This window comes from Protopterus annectens, chromosome 7.part0 (assembly GCF_019279795.1).
Source record: "Protopterus annectens isolate FY-2018-M chromosome 7.part0, PAN1.0, whole genome shotgun sequence".
Lineage (NCBI taxonomy): Eukaryota > Metazoa > Chordata > Ceratodontiformes > Protopteridae > Protopterus > Protopterus annectens.
Window position 1 is genome coordinate 143,305,774 of NC_056739.1, and position 18,836 is coordinate 143,324,609.

At 40.1% G+C, this 18,836-nt stretch overlaps 1 protein-coding gene across 3 annotated transcripts in view; it reads left to right on the top strand.

Moving 5' to 3' along the window:
- Window positions 1-18,836, top strand: part of LOC122806293 (F-actin-monooxygenase mical1-like) — a 1,110,237-nt gene that overhangs the window by 782,867 nt on the left and 308,534 nt on the right. For all 3 annotated transcript variants that reach the window (XM_044076589.1, XM_044076591.1, XM_044076590.1), the window contains exon 14: window positions 17,225-17,331. In XM_044076589.1, coding sequence (XP_043932524.1) covers window positions 17,225-17,331 — 107 coding nt within the window. The remainder of the gene's footprint in view (window positions 1-17,224; window positions 17,332-18,836) is intronic.

The window sequence follows — 18,836 nt, forward strand, 5'->3', positions numbered from 1 at the left end:
TCCTCACCTTTGACTGCTTCTTCATTTGGTATTTCTTGAATTGCTGTCTGTTGGTGGTTGTTTCTTGTCACGTTTTTACAAAGTGCCAGAAGACTGCACGTTTTTGTCTAAGTGCCCTTCTGCAGATCCAGCTACGGTCTCAGTTGCTGTAGATAAGCCCTCAAAGCGTTTGCCTTCAACTTCCCTTCTCCCCTCAGATAAGGAGAACAAAGTTATGTAAAGGTTGAGGAAAAAAGTGCATACTTCGACCGCACTTGTCTTTAGGGCCATAAACTATCAGACCCACATGGCTAAATATTCCTCAGCCCTTTTTCAAGTCACTAAGCTCTTTTCTGAGCTTCCAGACTCTAACATTAAATCCCAGCTTGTTTCCATTTTAGGTTCCTCTGTCCAAGTACCTGATCGAATGGCATAAATCTTATATGTGACATTAACAAAATCTCCTGGAGAGAGAGAGGTTTGTCTCCCAAAGGCTACCCCATCTCTGGAATAGACTCCCCATACATATCAAACAAAGTATGTCACTGACCCTCTTCAGATGCAACCTTGATGAGTGTATGGGCAACCACAAATTTGTCCCAGGGGTGCCACCTGTGTCACTTATTGACAGGGGTGACAGGTGCTGATTGAGGTTTGTCTTTTGGTGATAAACTCTTGGCTAGGCTTGTAAGGGCCCCAGAGCCATTAGCCTAGTAATCTCCTATGATCCTATGATATGTTATTCTATTAAATGCAGCTATGATGCAGTGGAAGCATTTGCTAGAGCTGCTGCATCTGGCTTTGTCCTTCAGAGGTACTCTTGGCTAAGACTCCAGCCACTGCCAGATGATATCAAAGCTAAAGATGTTCTTCGTGTTTCACTGTTGCAGTCATTACACTTGGGTTATCCTGCTAGCAGGCTACCCTCAGTCGGCCTGAATTCCAAAGTCTAGGTCTGGCGTCGATTGCTGTTGCCTCTTCCCTGACATCAGTGCGCCAGGGCTATAAAAGATGCAGCCGATGCCATTCTCTTCAGTCTTTCTTGCTGTGCGGTGCCCGAAGCATAAGATTCCAAGGCCTTGTTTGGTTCTGCAGCTGCAGAACATAAGTCTTTGCAAGAAAGGGGCAAGGAGCTTCAGGACCTTAAACATATTTTTGTGTCACCATTTCCAACATTTCAAAGGTACTATCCTTCAAAAACTCCCTTTGTAAGGAATCTATCCAGGCCTTCTTCATCTAAGAGTAAAAAAGGTGCCAGAAGACCTTACAGTGCCAAGACTTCTACTGCTCAGAAGTAGTCTTTTTCTACCAGGCCAGGGAGTCTGTGACCACCAACTTTTCTGCAGCTAGACCTCACTATCCTTACATCTTTTCCTGTCTCACCCTGCTTGGAAATAGATCACTTAAGACTCCTAGATTCTTTCTGTTATCTTCAGAGGATACTTCATGGTATGGAAGACACTTCCTTCCTTCAGGGCTATTCCTTAACCCCAAAAAGACAAGTTGGAATTTTTTTCTTAGATGATTCATACCTTGATTTCACAGACAACCATTCAAGAAGTACCACCTTCCCAAATAGGGAAGGGATTCTATTCAAGAATGTTCCTAGTCCCCAGAAAAGATGGTCCATGGAGACCCATTCTAGATCTCTCGCATCTAAATGCATTTCTGAAGGTCCCTACCTTTTGCATGTTTTCCTTAAACACTCTGTTTCCTCTCATTCTTCACAGGCCTTCATGGTGTCCCTGGACATCAATGATGCCTATCATCACATCCCTATTCATTCTCTTTACACTATTACTTCCTCACGGTTTCAATTTTCTGCCTTGCCTTTTGGTCTGTCTATGGCATCAAGGGTCTTCACAAAATGCTTAGCTCTTGTTATTGCCTTTTGCAGATTCAGGGGTATTCATATCTTTCCATACCTGGATGACCTCCTTCTCCAGGCTCATTCTCCAGACCTTCTTTTGGAGAACCTTCATTTCACAGTGTCTCTTCTGGAAAGACTAGGATTCACTATAAATTTCGTAAAATCCTTTCTCACTCCTTTACAAGACCATGTCTTTCTAGGATGCAGAATACAGACAGACAAGATGTTGGCTTCCTTGTCTCCTTAGAAAGTCATCTGTCTAAATGTCTTATTTCAGACCATCATTCCATTTCACTGTCTGACAGCCAGAGAGTTCCTCCACCTGCTTGGCTTCATGGCATCCACTATTCTTATGTTGCATCTGGCCAAACTTCCCATGAGGACATAACAGTGATACTTCATGTTACATCTGGCCAGACTTCCCATGAGGACATTCCAGTGGTATTTCATGTTACATCTGGCCAAACTTCACATGAGGACATTCCAGTGGTACTTCGTTACATCTGGCCAGACTTCCCATGAGGACATTCCAGTGGTACTTCATGTTACATCTGGCCAGACTTCACATGAGGACATTCCAGTGGTACTTCATGTTACATCTAGCCAGACTTCCCATGAGGACATTCCAGTGGTACGTCAGGTCAGAGTGGATGCTCATCCAATGGAGTTTGTAATTTTTCTTCTTCCCTACTTATAAAAATAAACTTCAGTGGTGGATTCAACAGGTTACCTGGAATCCAGGGCTTCCACTCCAAACTCCTCTTCCATCTCAGGAGTTATTCACAGATGCCTCAGATATGGGATGGGGGCAACCTTTACGTCTTGGAAAGTTCAGGACATGTGGTCTCCTTCCCAAATGAAGGAACACATAAACACAAAAGAAATGAGACCTTAAATTTTTGCCCTGCAAACCTTTCAACTTCTTTTTCTTCCTTTTCCCCTAAAGTGGTTCACAGACAACACCACAGTTATTTGGTATGTCAACAAGCAGGGGAGGGTCTAATCATATTTCCTGTGCAGGTTAGCTCTCAAGGCTTGGAAGTTGGCTACTCAGTATCAACTAACCCTTCAGGCAGTTTACATTCCTTCCAGTCAGAATGCTGTGGCAGACACATTGAACAGGTCCATGACTCAATCCGACGAATGGGTGCTGCACAGGGATGTGTTTTTGAACATTATCCACTGTTGGGGTACTCCTCAAGTAGACCTCTTTGTCTCCCCTCTGAAAAGACAACGTCCAAAGTTTTGTGCCAAAGTGGCTGATCCTTTGGCATGGAAGGTGGAAGCTCTATCTTTCTCTTGGAAAGGGATGTTTTCCTATGCATTCCCCCCTTCCCCTTCTACAGAAAATTTGGTTAAAGATTCAAAAGGACCAACCAAAAATCTTGCTGGTGACTCCCTTTTGGCCAAGAAAGCATTGGTTCCCCCTTCTGCATTTAGCCAAGGGCCATCATCACATGTTACCTCACAGGGTGGATCTACTCACACAGGACAAGGGAAGCCTAATACATCCACAAATGTCAACCCTTCATCTGACATTGTGGGTGATAAGGTTTTGATGCCTTTCAGACACCTGCTTTCTGAGGACGTGCTGCAAGTTCTGCAGGAGGACAGAAAACCCAATACTAGGAAATCCTACATTTCCAAATGGAAGAGGTTTTCCATCTGGTGTCTTTCTCAAAACCTATGACCATTGTGTATGGATATTCCTGTGGTTTTGTCTTATCTGTGTGAATTATTGCAGATGGGCTGTCTTACTTTTCAGTAAAAAGTCATCTCTCAGCCATCTCTGCCTGTCTGCCTATGACCCCTCCTTTGGGTTCAAGATTGGAAGTCAAAGTTTTCTTGAAAGGCGTCCTTCATATCAGACCACCAAGGAAACTAGTTCCTCCTCCTTGGGATGTAAATTTTGTCTTAGAAAAACTTACATTGTCTCCCTTTGAACCAGCAGTTTCCTCTTCTCTCCAATGTTGCACTTGGAAGACGGTGCTTCTTTTGGCCATCACTTCAGCCAGAAGGGTTTCAGAACTTCAGGCCCTTATGGTTTCCTCTTCCTTCACTGTTTCCCACAAAGATATGGTTTCCCTATGTATTAATTCCTTTATGCCAAAGGTGGAGAATGAGTTGTCACTTAAGCAATCCATTAATTTGTCTACTTTCTTTCCCTCTCCACAATCTTCTAGTGAGAGAATTTTACACGCCTTGGATGTGCATAGACAACTCAGATTTTATTTGGATAAAACCAAATTTATCAGAATATCTGATCACCGCTTCATTTCTTATCATCCCAGGGCTCTGAGCAAGACTGTTTCCAAGCAGTTAGTCTCCTCTTGGATCTCTAATGTGATTTATTTTTGCTAGAAGTTTCATGAAAAAACTCTTGCATCTCCAGTTAAGGCTCATTCTACTAGAGCTGTGTCTTCTTCAGATGCCTTTTTCAAGGGTCTGGATACTTCCTCTATCCTCGAAGCAGCTACTTCATCTTCTGTCCACACTTTCACAAAACATTACAAGTTGGATGGTATATCTAGATCTAGAGCTGGTTTTGCCAGGGCTATTCTTCAGGGGTTTGTAGAGAGTGCTACTGCCCCTCCTTCCACTTTTTCCTCTGCATGAGCTTTGGTAGTCTTCCTCATGTTTTGAATACAGCAATATATGAATAGAAGGACATAGAACAGTTGTGCAAAATCTTACCATAACCACAGATGTCCTTCTCTTCTGTATGTTGCAGTATTCTGTCCCTCCTTCCCCAATGCTTGCTTGATTTCTGGATATGTGTTCTCAGTTTATCTCAGACTGGTGTTCTTCCTGGGGCATTCAATTCTGAGGATGGTACCTGCTGATGTCTGCTTTTTACCCGACGTCACTTTATGGATGATGTTGGATGGGGACTTATGTGCAGTGTCGCACGTACCTAACAGTACCTTTAGACTTTTATATACTGGTTGGACATTTGGAACAGCCTGCAGTAGACTCCCACATTATGAATATTGTAACATATAAAAGAGAAGTAAATCTATGGTTATGGTAAGATTTTACACAACTATTCTTTACTGCTCCGTAAATTACCTGCGTAGTTCAGGAGGAAGAGTCCTGTTTTGTACTGCCAGTGCCATTGTATATTACATTATCCTCCAAACTCCATACTCTTTACAGCAAGTTCCCATCGTTATTTGACATCTTCACTTGCAACTAGTGCATGTTTCTTCCTTTTTATACTTGTTTTACACCACCAGGCAGTTTTCCCTGCTTTACAGTGCTTGGCATTTCTTTATTTTGAATCAGAACTGATGCCCTGACTAAAATCTCTCTTACAGTATTCCTGATATATGGGCTGTCACTGCTAATGTCTATCCTGGGTACCAAAGCTTTACCTTACTGAAGTCCTACATCCAATGCATGATCTCAGATTGTATGGGTTGGAATATATAGATGGACGGATGTATGAGCATGGATCCTCAGACTATCTTGCCACCATCCAAACACAAGTCATGTATCTGTCAGATTGATCATCATTTAGTCATTGGTACCTTTGCTTCAGTCATTTATCCAGATAAGTGCTCCACTGGGGAACCTTTCTTTTTATTTATGCTATTTTGTTGAAATTTGTCAGTCAACTAGGAGTTGTAGTTGTGAGTGCAGTAGGCAGATTCCATACAAGGGCTTGCATACTAAGTGTCTTTTTTTGTCTAGGCCTCAAAACTCTTGGGTCAAGGCTTTCCACTCTCCACACCTATCTAGAGATCCAGCATCTTGAACTCTTGGCCCAGTCCAAGATGACTGACTCTGCATCCTCAGACATCCTTCTGCCACTGAAGTAAAAACTAGAGAGGCCTCAAATGAATCCACAGTCCAACATTTCTGACTCCAGAATACCTGTTGAGGTTCCAGAACCCGCAGTACATCAGGTTACCTCTTAGCTGCCTGCTATTGAGACCCCACAAGAGGCTGGTATGACTTCTGAGGTCTTGCATACTGCTGATGCATATAATGAACTGTGACTCATCATTCCCAAGGGATCACATGGTGTTCCTCAAATTTTAGTTTGGGAAGAGATCCCAGGCTTTCTAATAGAAGTCAAACAGGGTTCCAAACCTCCATGTCTCATCCAGGTGGATGTCTAACCAAACTGTGGCAGAAGGACAAAGTACTAAAAATGGGAGATATCAGATTGTTTGTGGAAAATTATTACTCATTGTGCACCAGGCAGAAGAGGAGTAAATGTATTCCACTATTTGGGGAATGTCGAGAAGTAGGCATGAGATTCAAACTGCTGTACCCAGATATCTTGAAAATATTCTTTCCTGGAGGGACAAACTCATGACAAAAGAAAATGAATGTGCTTTTCTCATTCTTGTGTAGGGGATGACTGGATTAAGGCCCTTAGCTTGATCTAGTAAGACGTTTTCATAGAAAGCAAGTAAATGAAAAAGAATATTGTAAGACTTTTTTCTAGTAAATAAATGTAGGCTTAGTAGCAATTCTGTATCTGGTCCTCATGTCTCCATGGAGACAATCTGATAAAGAGAAACTGGCTAGGAAATAATGTTCTTTGAAAGCATTCAGCTGTGAGAGCTATGAAGATACAACCAAACCAGACAGCAATTAGTAGAAGCACAGGCTGCAATCATGCACCTTAGCATGGATAACCTTTATTTTAGGCTAACTCAAGTCTGTTAGTGTGGCTGTCATTTTGGGGCATTTGTTCCTATTAGGAGGGTAAAACTTCAATATTTGAATATGTCCATTGTTTTTTGTGTTAGTATTAAGTTAATAGGTTTTAGGGGGTATAGGAGGGTTTTTTTGAGAGCTTTCAATAAAACAAAAAGTTTTGTAAGATGTGACATAGGCTCAAATGGATATGACAAGAAACAACTGTGTATAAGTTCAACCTGCCAAACAGTGAATGCATGTAACACAAAAGCTGGAGCTACACATTTAACAAAAAGGCTGTTGCACATAAAAGGTGTGAATAATAACTTTTAATACAATGATGCTTTTGGTCATGTCTTTAAATGTCAATAGTCTCACAGATAAGATACAAAAAAGAAAGAGCAGTGAACTATATTAAAAATGTAGAGATGTTTTCAGGATGGTTATTCAGCAGAATACCTGGGTCAAAGGAAAATAGGAGTACTTATGTTAATTGCAAAAGGAGCTCCAACAATGATAGAAGACGATAAAAAAAGATGATAGATTTGTAGTGCTAAGGGGCTACTGGCAAGGGAGGAGAATTACACTGGCATGTATTTCTATTCCTCCTAAAGCTGCTATAAGAGGTTAAGAAAATTCTGGGAGAAATAATCAGCTTTCAGCAAGGAATATTACTTATAAGTGTGGACTGGGATTTGATTTGCAGCAGTGAAGGTGTGTCTGGGGGGCCCAGAAGGGAAAGTATAACAAAGGAGGGTAAATATTTGAAGAAATTTATAAAAATATCTGGAATGGAAGATGTGAATTCAGTACTGGGAGTATGGAGTGAATTTATATATTATTCCCCAAGATGCAAAAACTGGGCTAGGCTAAACAGAATGCACATTTCACAGGAACATGTGCATTTAATTGAGTGTCTTACTATTTCAGATCATGTGCCAATAATAACTAAAATAAAAATGGAGGATAATGAAATAAAAATCAGACACTGGTGCTTTCCCACCTATCTGTTGAAATGAAAGGAATTTAAGGAATGGGTAGTGGACATTATTCAGGAGCTATTAGAGAAGATAGAAATGTATTCTGAAAATATAGCTAAGAAGTGGGATAAAATTAAAGTGGAGTTTAAAAATAGGAAAATATAAAAAAGGGAGATATGGTTAAGAAGTAACAAGAATTTTAGAGGAACTGGCAAATTAGTTAAAACATTGCAGGATAGGGGGAATCTCACAGAGCAAGAAAAGGAGCAATTGCAGAATGCTAAACAGAAAATAAGGGATTACCTTGATAATATGCATGAGTTTAGAAAGATTGCTGTTAAGCAACTGCTTTTTGATAATAATGCCAGAGCACAAAACCTTTTAGTGCAACAACTCAGGCAACATAAAGTAAAAAAGATTGTCACCAAGCTTAGGGAGCCTATAACAAGGAAAATGACAGCAGACGCTATCGCCTTTCCAATCTCTATCCTAATCAACCGAACCATATCCAAAGTCAAAATTCCCAACATCTGGAAAACATATTATGTTATTCCATTACATAAAGGAGGTCCCCCTACTGAATACTCCAATTACAGACCCATAGCCATACTCTCCCCCCTTGCTAAGATAATGGAGAAATGTATACACAAACAACTTATGCAACATCTACTCCAGAATGACCTGATGGCTGATACCCAACATGGCTTTCGACCACATCATAGTACAACCTCTGCCCTATTATCCTTCACTAACACCATTAATGATAACCGCAACAATAACCACACCTTGTCTGCCCTCTTCCTAGACCTTTCCAAGGCCTTTGACATGGTGGACCATCAACTTATGATTTCAACCCTGCAAACTCTCAGTCTACATCCCAGTGCCCTTCTCTGGTTTAAATCCTATCTCAAAGACAGACAACAAGCAGTCCTCTGGCAAAATAAGCTCTCAAATCTATTACCCAACACTATCGGAGTTCCACAAGGCTCCATACTAGGACCACTATTGTTTTCCAACTTCATTAATGATCTCCCTACCATCATACCAAACATCAGCTGTATCCAATATGCTGATGACTCCACTCTGATCTGCTCAGCCACATCTCCAGATGATCTAAAAAGGGATACACAGGCTACTTTTACTGCTGTAGAAAACTGGCTATCCAAACATCGCCTACTACTAAATTCCAAAAAAAACAAAATGCTCATATTTCCACCAACCCAAAGGTCCATACCCTTCTCCTTTACCATTCAAGCTAATGATGGGACAGTCATCTCCCCTGACCCCAATACCAAACTGCTAGGTGTCACTATAGACAATTACTTAAAATTTGACCTCCATGTAAGCCAGACAATTAAAACCATAAACAAAAAACTCGGTTCACTCTACAGAGTTAAAACCTTCCTCACCCCCATAGCTAAAATAGCCATTGCACACTCGCACCTACTCTCAACCCTCCTATATGTCTCCCCCTTCTAGAAAACATAAGTAAATCTGAACTTAATAAACTTACAGCCTGCTATAATCACATTGCCAGGTTTGCTGCGGGCTCTCCTTTCAGAACCCACCACTGCATTAACCTCAAACAACTTGGATGGTTGGAATTTCGCAATCTTGTCAAGTATAACCTGCTAATATTGGCTAATAATATCCTAAAGAACCCAGATAATACTCCAGCCTTTAGTCACTACAGCTTCCCCCATAATAATACAAGACTGCTCTGCTCATCCAATAAGCTACAAATACAAACAACTAAAATTAACAATGCGGCTGGCACGGCCCTATTTGCAAATTCTGTAAGTAGAACCTGGAACAAACTTCCAGATGCCATAACCATGCTCTCCTCCCCAGACCAATTTAAAGCCTCAGTCAAACAACACCTGGAACGAAAATGGATATGCCACTGTGACAAACCTGACTAAATCTAAAAATGTATGTAATTTACTTAACTAATTTATTTTTTGTAATCTACTACTACCCTCAAAAAATTGGAAATTTGTAACACTGACTGTCTGAATGTACTTCTACCTGTATTCCTTTCTTAACTACATTTATTCCTAAAATTTAATATTATATATAATCAACATTTTTTTCTCAACTGCTATCATTCTTGTATTGTGTTGGAGCTTATCTCCCCGGGCCTCCGCTGAAAATGGACTTTGTTTCCATTCGGACCTACCCGGTCAACAAATGTAAAATAAAATAAAAATAAATAAAATGACAAGGGATCCTGTAGAGGTGTTAGAAATATGTCAGAAATTATATGAGAGTTTGTATAAAGCAGAGAAATATGAAAATAAAGAAAAGGTACATATGGAAATGTTCATGGAAGAATTAAATATGCAAAACGTTAGAGGCAGATAAAGCTCAAATACTAACAGGTAGGACAGGAGGAGATGAGAAAAAATGGTGATGTATAGCCAATCTACAGGAAAGTACCCAAGAATAAATCGTATTCCTGTGGAAGTTTGGAAGCTAGGAGGGAAAAAATTAATAAAGATCTGGAAGGTTTTGTTTAACAGTATTTTAAGAGTAGTACAAACATCCTGGAAGAAAGTAGTGGTAGCTGTAATACCTAAAGAGGGGAAAGATCCATCAGATCAAAGTTTATACAGGCCCATTTCAGTACTAAACAATGAGTATAAAGTCTTTATGTAATGGCAGAAGTGATGCCAAAATTGATAGATATGGATCAATGTGGCTTTGTGGAGGGGAGGCACACATTTGACAATATTAACAGAACACTGATGAAAGGGAAGCAGAATATAAGAAAAGAGCACTGTTGTTTGTAGGTCATGATGCAGAGAAAGCATTTGATATAGTAAGCTGGGACTTTATAAGCATTTGCATTCCCTGATAAAATTATAAGGTTCATTAGGAGGATCTATGAGGGATCAGAGGTGAAAATTAAAGTGGGTGGAGTCCTCTCTGATAATCTCTGCTTGAGCAGAAGAAGCAGGCAAGGGTGTCATTTCCCCCCTTTTTTATTTGCATTATATTTAGAACCATTGGCAAGAGAAATAAGGGACTCAGAAATTCAAGGATATCATTAGTCAAGAAAAGCTGGCTGTATACGCAGATGATATTATTTTATACCTGATAAAACCAGAAAAAGACTTTACAGTGTTGTAGAACATTTTGAGGCAGTTTCATATCTTTTTGGGATACAAAACTAATGAAGCTAAAACAAAGGCAGTAAATTATGAACGCACAAATTGTTTCAGCAGTATCCATATTTATGGAGGCATGATAAAATGAAATATTTAGGAGTATGGATTAAAGATGATTCTCATGTGGCAGCTATGGATGTGTGGGAAGATACTAAACAAAAGATAATACAAAAACTGAGAAACTGGAAGCTGTGATACATGGATATGGATAGTAAGATACAAGCAATTAAAATGTTTTAGTCCCTTTAATCTTATACACAGGTCAGGCCTATTTTTTCTCAACCAGAGGAGAAGTTGTGGATAGCAATTAATAAAAAGCTGAAGGATTTTATCTGGGAGGGGAAGATGGCAAGAGTCATGTGGGATAAGCTGATTCTTCCAATAGAACTAGGTGGATTGGGATTACCTGATTTTAAGGGGAATTTCAGAGCTACGACCCCTATACATAGTACAAGTAGAAACCTATATTTCAAAATGGAAAGGGGTGATGATGGAATGGGGGGGGGCTCAATAAACAAGGAGAGACTGGGAGTTTGGATAGAGACCTTTAAGGAGAGTAAGAATAACTATACAGTATATTATATTCATGAAGTAGCTGAACGTATTCTAAGAATGAAGCGAACACAGGAATGGAGAAAGGAGATTCTGCAGATAGGGATGACTGCAATTAGGGATACAGACAATCGGCAAGAGGGGGCTGGAATTAATTGAAGAAAACTGGCAAAGGATCCAAGGTACTGGGAGCAAATAACTAGAGAGGGAAAGATGATAGAATGGGAAGACGCCAAGAATTTGTTTGGACTGCTGGTTAGAGACGGCCTTCCCTATCAAGGAGAGAGATCAGAGTATAGGCAAAGAGAAAGAAATAGGGGGTCCTAAATGAAAGACCAGCACTGGTACAGCTTTTAGCAGAATCTAGAACAGAAGTTGCCATTAAAAAAGGAATAATTAGTGCAGCATATAAAATATTGCACAATAACTGTAAGAACCAATCAGAGGAAGCTAAAAAGGACTGGGAAGAGAGACTAGATAAGCAGTTCACCAAGGCACAAAAGGAGGCCCCCACACTCCTTCTACTGGCACCAATCTGGCCAAGGCAGCATTGGTTTCCCCTGACAAATAGAAATTACAGGAGAACATGTCTTTCACCAGACCTGTAAAGTCAGCAAAAAGGAATGCTGCTCCATACAAATCTTCAATCTTGCAACTTGATGATCGGATTTCAATTCCTCAAAAGGATACCTCTTCTCTGAACAGGTTGTTCAAGTCCTATAAGAGGCCAAGAGAACCACAACCAGAAAATCTTACACAGCTAAATGGAAAAGGGTTTCCTATTGGTGCTGCAAATGTAGTCAGGACTCACTCTTATCACAAGTTCCTGCGGTACTGAAATACCTGTATGAAGTACTTTGATCAGGTTTGGATTACTGTTCTATAAAAATTCACCTGCCAGCTGTCAATGCCTGCTTCCCTCTTAGCCCTTCATTTATTGCTGGGGCAGAAGTAAAGCTTTTCCTAAGAGGAGTCCTGCATTTTAACCCACTAAAGAAACCCATCTCTTCCCTTTGGGATCTGAATTTTGTGCTGGATAAGTATACAGTTTCTCCTTCTGAGCCAGTGTCTTCCACTTCTCTGAAATTCTGTACTTAGAAACCTGGCCTTCTCTTGGCTCTCATCTCTGCTAGGAGTTTGAGTTGCAAGCTCTCTTGGCCATTCCCCCTTTTCTTAATTTTCATAAGTTCAGGGTGACTCTCAGGGCTAATCCATGCTTCATGACTAAGGTAGTGAATGAGCTGTCCCTCAATCAAGCCTTCACCTATCCACTTTCTTCCCCAGTCCAGAAAACAGGGGGGAAAGGATCTTACATTCTATGGACATTCACAGGCAACTCTGATTTTATCGGGACAAAACTAAATCCTTCAAAAATGCTGACCAGCTGTTTGTATCTTTTATGAGCTCTATGTTGGGCCAGATGGTCTCCAAACAAACTGTTGCATCTTGGCTTTCTAAGGCTATATCTTTTGCTACCCACACTATGGTAATACCCTGCCTTCCTGCCCCAAAGCACATTTTATTGGGGCAGTAGCTTCTTCAAGGCCTTTCCACAAAGCAGTAGACTCTAAATCTATTTTGGAGGCTGCTACTTGGTATTCTATACACACCTTTACTAGATACTACAGAATTTATGCTTTCTCCAGGTCCAGGTCACCGTTTGATAGGTCAGTCCTGTCCAGACTGCTGGACAACTCTTTTTCTAAGTAACCAACCACCCTTCTTTCCTCCTCCTCCAGCTCTGGGAATAACCCATATGTCAGGAATATTCCAATGGTGATTTCAGTCAGGACACAGTACGGTTGTGTAATAACTTACCATAACAGTAGGTGTCCTGCTGACCACTGTTGCAGTATTCCATACCACCCTCCAACCCCTCCTCACTTCAGTTTCCCTAGTCTTCTCCCCCTTTGCTTTACCCTCTGCATGAGAACAGGAGAGTTTCCTTACCTATTCGAGCTACACTCCTCCTGGCTCACCATTCTCCCTCTCTCAATAGTGTTCAGGTGGTTGGCTTGGAGATAGTCTTGAGGATCCGTGCTCATACATCCATCGGTATACCCCAGTGCATATGAGCTGAGGTTATGCATCAGATGCACGGCCTTGGGAAGGTAAAGCTTTGTTACCCCTGCCGGACATTAGCAGTGATAACGTATATGTCAAGAGTACTGCAACAATGGTCAGTAGATCATCTACTCTTATGACAAGTTCTCACACAACTGTATTTGATATATCGTGTGTGTGTGTGTGTGTGTGTGTGTGTGTGTGTGTGTGTGTGTGTGTGTGTGTGTGTGTCTATAAATATATATATATATATATATATATATATATGTATATATATATATGAATGTACACATAGATATGTTTGATTATTCCTGTAGTCTTGCATGTTTCTTCTCATCACCTCTTTCTCACTTTGTATTTGTTAGCCCTGTTGTAAATGAATATATTTATTTTTATTTATTGACATTTGTTAACCGGGTTTGTCCAACTGGGCTTGTGGCACATTTTCAGTAGAGACCCGAGGAGAAAAGCTCCAGTAGTACATTTTAAACAAGTACAATTTTAAACAATATTGATATAGGAGCAGTTATAGCAAAAAGATTCACATATGTTGGGTTACATGCAGAAAGTTAAAGTTGCATTAAAAAGAAGCTAAGTAAACGGTTGTGTACACAGAACGGTTGTGTAATAACTTACCATAACAGTTGGTTAATTGGTAGAATATGTTATCTGTAGCAGAACAAATTTTTCTTTTCAGTGCTTCTCTAGTGCCACTTAATGTATGCATTAAGAAAAGGACTTGCCCAAGTATAGAACCCTGCAACTACTTTCCCATTCTTCACTTTGAACTCTGTCACTGTTATCCTTCGTGTCCTTGCTGTCCATTTAATATTAAGCCAAACTTTCAATGTAAAAGCTATTCCAGGATTAGGTAATACACTCGATAGTTTATGTGGAATTTTTCTCCCCGGGCCTCTACTGAAAATGGACATATATCCAGCTAGACTAGCCCGGTCAACAAATGTAAAATAAAATAAATAAAATAAAATAAATAAATTTTGATTAAGCAGCAGTCATTGACTGTCAGTGATGCAGTGCTTCAGTTACCCCTAAATAAGTCTATTAAATTATCTGACATAACTCTACTAATGTGAACGCAGTCTGTCTTTGGTATGGCACCCTCCTGGCCTGTAGTTATTACATGTCTCTTTAAATCCTCAGTAATGGATTATTTCCCAGTGACAGATGTCGGAGTAGCCCTTCTAGTCCCATGAAGTAGAATGTTCTATGGTCTCCTTCACAATCATACTACCGCTTTTATAACAAGAGAGGCTAGCGGCTTTTCTACTTCTGCCGGAAGCTTTTGTTAAATTATGTGACAGATCCCTGTGGACCCCATTGCCTTGTCCACGTTCCATTTTCACACTTCTTTTAGAACCTTTTTCTCTATGAATGGAGAGGTGCCATTTCTATCTCCCGTGTATTTTTCTCTTATAATTTAATTACTACCTCTCTCCTTTTCTGAGTCCTGGTTTTACCCATCATTACCAGTATTTTTCACCTTTGCTAAAACTTAGTAAGCACTTGTTAGCATTTCTGTTCTCCCTGTTATATGTGTGAAAAGCTGCATCTCTAGCTTTATTCTTTCCTCACTTGGATGTTTTCTTCTTGCACCCTCTATGTTTTCATATGTTTGCAGGCTGGTGTCCTTTCCTACTGAACCTCCTTGCCATTTTGATTAATCTGTATTTTTTTGCCAATTTTCTATTTCGCCTATTTGTTTACAGAATGTCTGTTTATTCTGTGATGGCAGGTTCGGTGTTTCACTCATCCTTACAACTTATCACCTACTTCTTTTTGAAGTGTTCTTCCAGTATGCCTTAGTCAACCTATCTTGAGTCCAACAATCTTACTTTAGTACCATTCTGTGCTACATCAGTATTTACTAAAAAACACATGGTACCTGAAACACATTTGGGTTGATACATGCCTTAAAGTACAAAACCAGTTATGTTACTGTATTGGAAGTGGAAAACACTGTCCTTTCATTGTAGGAACCAAGTCGTTCAAGTACACATGGGGGTACCCTGAGACTATAGAATGGAATGGGTGATGATGGTTTGCATCACCACTGACTGGGTGGTCCCTTAGTTTCTGATCCACCCTTGTGCTGTACCACCCTTTAAGGCATTGGGTAAATGAGAGGTCCTGAACTCCAGCTCTGGAACTCATAATGAATTGAATGAAAATTGCCAACATATTCAAATGGAGAGTGATCTTATGGCATTGGCTAGGATGTTCATTTGATCTTATGGCATTGGCTAGGATGTTCATTTGATCTCATGGCATTGGCTAGGATGTTCATTTGATCTTATGGCATTGGCTAGGATGTTCATTTGATCTCATGGCATTGGCTAGGATGTTCATTTGATCTTATGGCATTGGCTAGGATGTTCATTTGATCTTATGGCATTGGCTAGGATGTTCATTTGATCTTATGGCATTGGCTAGGATATTCATTTGATCTTATGGCATTGGCTAGGATGTTCATTTGATCTCATGGCATTGGCTAGGATGTTCATTTGATCTCATGGCATTGGCTAGGATGTTCATTTGATATTATGGCATTGGCTAGGATGTTCATTTGGTCTTATGGCATTGGCTAGGATGTTCATTTGGTCTTATGGCATTGGCTAGGATGTTCATTTGGTCTTACGGCATTGGCTAGGATGTTCATTTAATCTTACGGCATTGGCTAGGATGTTCATTTGGTCTTATGGCATTGGCTAGGATGTTCATTTGATCTTACGGCATTGGCTAGGATGTTCATTTGATGTTATGGCATTGGCTAGGATGTTCATTTGGTCTTATGGCATTGGCTAGGATGTTCATTTGATCTTATGGCATTGGCTAGGATGTTCATTTGGTCTTATGGCATTGGCTAGGATGTTCATTTGATCTTATGGCATTGGCTAGGATGTTCATTTGGTCTTATGGCATTGGCTAGGATGTTCATTTGATCTTGTGGCATTGGCTAGGATGTTCATTTGGTCTTATGACATTGGCTAGGATGTTCATTTGGTCTTATGGCATTGGCTAGGATGTTCATTTGATCTTATGGCATTGGCTAGGATGTTCATTTGATCTCATGGCATTGGCTAGGATGTTCATTTGATCTCATGGCATTGGCTAGGATGTTCATTTGATCTTATGGCATTGGCTAGGATGTTCATTTGGTCTTATGGCATTGGCTAGGATGTTCATTTGATCTTACGGCATTGGCTAGGATGTTCATTTGGTCTTATGGCATTGGCTAGGATGTTCATTTGGTCTTATGGCATTGGCTAGGATGTTCATTTGGTCTTACGGCATTGGCTAGGATAGAAGCTAGTTGCCTTCCTTTAATGGACAGTGGATGAGGAAGAGGGATGCCAGGTCATTTAGTGTTATAATATCACCCAGGATACCAAGTGACTGAAGTGGATAGAATTTCTGCAAGCCTGTTAGCATTGTAAAATGTAAAGAATATATGTGGGTGCACTTTTCCCATATTTGGGAACATGTGCTCAACTTTGTAGCAGCAGCTATAGTCCTTCCGTACACTGCTTTATGAACAAAATTGGAAAACTATTTCCTTTTGGGAGACTGTTATGATGCAGGTTCGGGGTTAGCTGCAGCGGAGTGAAGATATCTGCAGAGCTTCTGGTATACTTTGCTTCAATACCACTGAAGCAACCAGCCCCATGTGCTGTGTGTGAGATGAGGTCCACCGATTGACCTGGCAGCTCATCATACTGACTTAAGAAAATGCCCAAGTGATCCAGGAAGTGGGGAACTGATATAAAGTAGCATACATGTCATTTGAAGTACAGCTGTGACCTTGTAAACATTATAATTTCAATTTGTGTGTACATTTTCTGAATAACTGTTTGGCTACAATACGTTATAGATGAAAACAATGCATATAAATGACAAATACTGCTGTTCACACTGTTTTTTGCTCCCCTGCATTACAGAATTTAAAGATGATGAAGAAAAGAACACCACCTTTACTGGTACAAAATCAGCCATCTTAATCCTTAACCAACTGAGAAAAACTGCAACCATCCCACGCAAAATTACGGTACAACACAAATCCTGAATCTGTTCCAGGAAGTAAAGCAAGGATAACTAATTTGTTTGTTTTGCATAATTGCTTTTCAAGGTCATCTGTTGTTTTTTCATTACATGATCTCTGTACCATGTTGGGCACAGCACGTAATAATAAGCATTAGTGCAAGAATCCAGTAGGTAGACTCAGTTACCTATCTACAGAGCAAGGTAGCAAGTAGCTTCATGTACGTGACTGATGGCTTTTCATTTTTTCTCTATCTGTCCAAAAAAGGACTTTATAGGTTACCAGTCCCATCCCAGTTTTGTTTGCATTCATATTTCTGCATTGTGTTTATTCCATCTTTAAGTGTCAGGGCAGTGAGGTGGATAGAGAAACGGGTTCATATTATATGATCAAACGCTAGCAATAGCAAGCGATCAATTACCAAACCTAAATGCAAGAAACCGCAACATTTCAAAGGAACGGATCAGCAAATTTTTTCCCAAGGAAAAACTTTGCTGATCCATAAAGTGGGGGTCTGTGCCCCACACACACCCCCACCTTAAATATACCAACTCCACGATCACACCACAGTGAAGAAAACAGCAAAGTCCAGAGAATGTCCCAGCAAATGTTCTCCCTGGGAATAAAATTGCTGATCCGTTCCTTCGACATGTGGTTTCATGCATTTGGGTTTGACAAATGAGCATTCACTATTTCTAGCATTTGCTCATGTAATATGAACCCTAGAGAAAGATCTTGGCTGTTGTATAGGTGCTCCACTGTGGTGAGTAACTTTGTTTCCTGGTAGCACTACTCCAGTGTCTCTTGGTTTGAGTGGGAGCGCAAGCAAATTCCTGAAGTAATGATTTTCATGTTTTTTGTGGACCTGAACCTGTAGTTCCAATTCCAATTCATATATCCCTGAAATGCGTCTGTCTTTATCATTTCTGTGATGTCACTATGACTGAAACTCTCCCTCCCACTATAGTACTTGTATGTGAAATAGGACTGTGCCAGTTTTATTATTTTGAGGCTCTGGGTTAATTTCCTAGTCCATAACCCTTCATTTCAAAGAGCATTATGTCAAATGTGAGCTGAACTGAACTGAAGGCTCTAGACAGTAAAATATAGTTGATACCAATTAGTTCTCTGTATCTATTTCACTGAGGTAGTGACCAGACTATGTTATGCCTGATGTACACACAAATCAAATCCTTCAATGGGTTGGTAACTACATTTTCTGTTCCTGCTAGGCCATTTAGGAGAGGTCATTGCAGTTCTAATGCTCTGTACTTTTTATTTTTAATAGGCATCTTTATTAATTCATAACTAAAACAGTGGCAAAGATAAGCATATGGTATTGTAGAAGAAAACAAACCATAATAATATTTTTCATGTGGTATAAATGTTTCCTTTTAATGATTAGCATTCACTCTTAACATTACATAAATTGGTCGAGTCCTTCCTTCCTTCCATAAACCTCACTGCTCCTCCTTTTCATCATTTTGTATGCATTGTTGACACAGATTACA